The 5,000-nt window shown below is 36.6% G+C and overlaps 1 protein-coding gene across 4 annotated transcripts in view; it reads left to right on the forward strand.

The window, feature by feature from the left end:
• The window catches only part of LOC144971405 (uncharacterized), a 28,779-nt gene that overhangs the window by 9,651 nt on the left and 14,128 nt on the right, over positions 1-5,000 (forward strand). For 2 of the 4 annotated variants that reach the window (XM_078912249.1, XM_078912251.1), the window contains 2 exons: positions 1-10; positions 3,405-3,586. The exon at positions 1-10 is cut by the window's left edge and continues 204 nt beyond it. In XM_078912249.1, the coding sequence (XP_078768375.1) occupies positions 1-10; positions 3,405-3,586 (192 nt within the window). The remainder of the gene's footprint in view (positions 11-3,404; positions 3,587-5,000) is intronic. The other 2 variants (XM_078912253.1, XM_078912252.1) reach the window with 1 other exon arrangement.

Here is a 5,000-nt window from a genome sequence, read left to right on the forward strand (position 1 = left end):
AGGCTGATTAGTATGGCATTTAGAGAGAATGCGACTGAATGTTAGTAAATTAATTCACATAACATACATATCCAATGCATTTATAAAAGAGATAAACGAGATCCCAATATTTTTATGGCTGAGTAAGGGGACAAATCCCCATTGGGAATCATTTTCTAGTTATGTTTTTGAAACAATAATCTACACTGCTGGTCTATGACAAGGCGTAATTCGTCAAAAATCCGTCATCTTAAGATATTTTTTTGGCGCTGGCTTCCGGTGACAACAGACATGTTGTCTATGTTTACCTATTTTCTACGTATAATTTTTATTCATTTGATCGAAGGGATTTACGCCTGATTTTTATTCAAAATGGATGTGAAATGTTTATATATATTATATATATATATATATATATATATATATATATATATATATAATATATATATATAAATATTGTATTATTCCTGTTTTAAAAAATACTTTTTAAGCATCTTTAATAACCGCGAATTGGGCATTAGTATGCGATTTAGCTGCCTAAGGTGTTTTGTGTGTTGAGATAGTATGCGCTTGACTAAGAACCTCACAACATTTCCATCCGGAAGTATAAACGGACCAACACACAAAACTCTGTGTAACCATAGTCTGGATAATACAGTTAAGTGAGAATTACTCAAAAACGTGGATGGCAAAAAACAATAACAAAGACCCGAGTGACGTCAACTTCATTCTATCTATTCTTCAATTATCTTACATTGCCTGTCAGTATACGGTAAAATGGACGATAAGGCCGTCTGTTGAATTTTGTCTTTATTCCCCTTTTCTTCCCCTCTTCCTTACTTTAATATACAATGTGTCAACAGTGGGTGGTGGGGGTGACAAAGGTTGGAGTAATCGGGGAGTCTTGTGTAGATGAGCTGAATAACTGTGTGAGTGAGTATTTAAATTTATGTGAAAAGCTTTTGCATGGTTTTAAAAAAAAGATATAAGGTATTATCCTAACAACAAGCCTAATCTAAAACTTCTATTAAACTAAAATAAAACTATCTTTATGAGTGGAAACAAAACAGATCATATTTCCGTTCTGACTAAAATAAAACTTTAATAAAATAAATATGAATCATCGTTTTGTGACAATGCCAACGCAAAAAAAAAAAAAAAAACAACTGTGTGTAACAACAATAACAATAATTCTTACTTAGGCCGTCTCTTGGGGCGCCCAACATGAGCCACAAGTCTTCGCCATTCTGTCCTGTCCTCCATAAGCGTACGCAGCTCCCGGGTGTTGTCCATTCCTGTGTCATCTAGCAGACAGTCAACGGTAGAGTCAGTGCTTCTATATGGAGCAGCGACATGGACTCTTACTAAAGCCCTTGAGAAGCAACTGGACGGCTGCTACACCCGTATGCTGCGGATGGCCCTCAATGTAAGCTGGAAAGAGCACATAACAAATGAAGAGCTCTACAGTGACCCCCCCCCCCCCCCCAGTGACCTCGAAGATAATAATAATAATAATAATAATAATAATAGTAATAATAATAATAATAATAATAATAATAATAATAATAATAATAATAATAATAATAATAATAATAATAATAATAATGATGATAATAATTGTGATTTTGAAATCGCTACATCTGCCCAAATCGCTTTACAAAAGATTCCATCTCACCAGCCACACTGGAATGTATTACAAGACGTGCAGGAACTAAGTCACTATTTGGTTTTATTTTGAATTTTACAACAAAGTTAACCTTTTACCAGCCAGGCAATTTTGTTCCATATTAGGCCAAGACTCTAGGTAAGAATTAGTCCAATATTTGGTCATTGCCCTCAACATGACACAGTAATCCCGTCCGTTTCTTGTCAATTGGTTGGTTCTGCTGGGCAGGTGAGCTATCGCCTCTTTGAACTTCAATCTTGATCCAAAGAATTTACGCTTGGACAGACCCTGGCATGAGCTGCAGTTTGACTAGGTTAGCAATACAGAGTCGTGAGGCCCATAAAGTTGGACCTTATCCCTTTTTCTGTATTTTTAAACCGACAGAAGCAATTGATTACTACAGGTTAGATTTGACGCCAGATTCTTTGTGCGGCTATGTGGTCAAGTGGTATGACACTCGCTATAGGATCGGAAGGCCTCGCTCGGCGCATTGTTGAGCCCTTGGAAAAGGCTCTTTACTCACATTCTCTCACCGTTCTCAGGTTATCTCTGTCCGGAAAAAATGAATGATGTCTCGTTCTACATGTTAAGTGTTGCCGTTGGTCCCTGAGCACATTTAGTGGATATTGCGCTGTATAAAAGCTCAATTTTTTTAAAGCTCAATATAACAGACCCAGTAACCCAATCAATGTTGGGTGGACAGGGGATGGGAGGGGGAAACAAAGGGTCATAAATATGTCTCGACTGCACCGGGGATTACCTTTGCATGTGAGCCAAATGCTATACCAACTGAGCTATCAGGACCTCATTTATCGACACATTTACGTGACAATATTTCTGGAACTCGGACTATGAAACTCCGAACTCCCGCCCTTTGTTTTCTTTGAGACGAAAAAATGCATATATGTATGAAGCGCTTGTCCACAGAAAACACCGTACTCTACGTGATCTACCTTTTGTTGAGTCTTGATGATTGCAACAACGTACATTCAAATCATAGGTAAAGATGCGCAACCAGTTAGGCACGAAGAGCGAGGTAGGGTGGGGGAAGGGGGGGGGGGGGGGGGGGTTGGATCTCCGAATTTAATTTCCATCTCCGGTAGAACGATGTGATTGTGTGCAAAACGCAGTACCTAAGATATTCCGTTATATTGTCTAATCGCCTGTTCGAATCTTGATACTTAATTTGGGTTTGGATGTGACTCTTAGATCGTCCCTATGAAATTTGAAAAGGTGTTTGGAAAATATTAACAGATAAAGCAGAAAGAAAAATACAATAGTAAAGCATCCCCCAAAAATCCTGTTTTATGCCCACTTTTCCACTGACACAAAACCTACTCTCCAATTTGTCATCTAAATCGTACCATGATACATCGAGCCCAATAGAGAAAATGGAACATAAAGAGTTTGTAACACAACATGGATTTATTCTTAAAATCGTAAGGAAGATGAGAAAGAAATTTTTCTAAATAAACCATGAGCTCCATGGAGCCAGAGCTTAAACGGGTTAGTGGAACGTCAGATGAACAGTAATTATTGATTGCTACTCTTTGAATAGGACGCTTGATATCCCAAAGAAGATTGAGGCAGATGTACTTGGTCTGGCTATCCTATCACTGCTGGGTGGACGGAGAGTCAAAAAAGACCTCGGTAAATATAAGTGGTGTCAATTCATAAAATCTGATTTGCCTCTTTTTATTTGTCAACTTTTTCTTCATCACACTCTCGTTGTGACTAATTATTTATATCATCCTTCCAGTAAGTCCTGACATTCTAGAGGACAGAATAGCGGCCCTCAGGGATTGCTACAAACGATTCTGCCAAAGCACCAAAGTGACGCAATGTTCTTCCTTCTACAAACAGCTAGGCTCCACCAGCCTCGATCTGAGAGAGCTGAAACTGTCACGCAACGAGTTCAAGGCAATTCTGACCACTCTTGTTGTAAGGCACTTTTGTTCAATTGATACTTCGGGTTGATTTAATAATAATAATAATAATAATAATAATAATAATAATAATAATAATAATAATAATAATAATAGATCTTTATTGTCCATAAATAAATGTTTTAGAGATTATTACAGTTCAATAATAGATCTTAACCAAAATGTATTATTTCTGTAATTGATGAAATCAGATTTTGTGAGTATGTTAGATTTCCTTTGTATGGGTGGGGGCAGGGGTGAGAATTGTTTTTCGTTTCTTGTTTATGTTGCTTTTATTGTCCTAATTCTTTATCTTAGTCAACTGGAAAAACCCATGTGTCCCACGAATCCACAACCTTCTTCATCTGTTCTCTTCCCTAAATCATTTGTCCTTACTAATTACCTTTGTGTCCCTGTTCGAGTATGGGATTATTTCATGAAATCTAAAGCTTTTCTAGTCTATTGAATTCCTTGTCCTTTTAACTGGCGCTGAAATGACCTAAGAGTGTGGCACGCGCCGTAACAAACAAAGAAAAGATGATGAAGAAAAAAAAAACCCTGAATCAACATCAGTCCAGCATTGCAAAATGAGATTGCTTATGTGACTTTTGCAACGAGGAAAACGAACTCGACATCGTCTTGGCAAGGGGCGAAGATCACTCTGTTGCTCATTATTCATCGTCAAATTCCGCTGATTGATCATATATAGTGAACAGAAATCATTATTGTTCAATTGGTGAATGCCATTTCTGCATGTTGTAAACTACATTAGCAAATAAAACGGGATCAGTGTGTGTCACAAAAATGGCGTCAGAAAAATGAGGACCAAAATCATTATCAGAAAACTGTGAATTTCTCTGATTTGTTACTAACTATGGGCTTAAATTATTTTTCAAAAACGTATTAATATCTTGTTAATGAAAAAAGTCCCCACAACCAGTTGCCAGACGAATTGCATTAATTTTGATTTATGATTTTAAAAAATTTATATCAAATATTTTATTAGCAACCTTTTAGACCTTTGAATCAATATCAACAAAATAATTAATAAAAGTTGACTTGGTGATTACTGGAGTTTGAACAATTGACTTCACCAAAAAAAAAAGCTTAGAATCTATAATTCTTAAAATGATTTTTATCAAAATTAGATTTTTTGCCTGGAATGACCAATTATTGAATAGTTTGTTAGCAAGAGAAACGGCGGATCCCATTGTTAGATTGCTACGGTCATTGCTATCTCTCTCTTTGTCTAGCAATGACTATCCCGCACAAATCTTTGGGACTCTTTTTCGCTCACGAAGTGCCCGAATTCGCGTCAAAATATGGGACGAAGCCGTTTCGTACATGCTATTTTAAAAAATTAATTACGAAGCTGTTTATCGATGAATATGACTGAAAGTTGGCACACAGTTAGAAAAAAGGTCATTTTA

The sequence above is a fragment of the Berghia stephanieae genome, chromosome 4 (genome assembly GCF_034508935.2).
Source record: "Berghia stephanieae isolate SIO BIC M18660-M18661 chromosome 4, UCSD_Bste_1.3, whole genome shotgun sequence".
Taxonomy (NCBI): domain Eukaryota; kingdom Metazoa; phylum Mollusca; class Gastropoda; order Nudibranchia; family Aeolidiidae; genus Berghia; species Berghia stephanieae.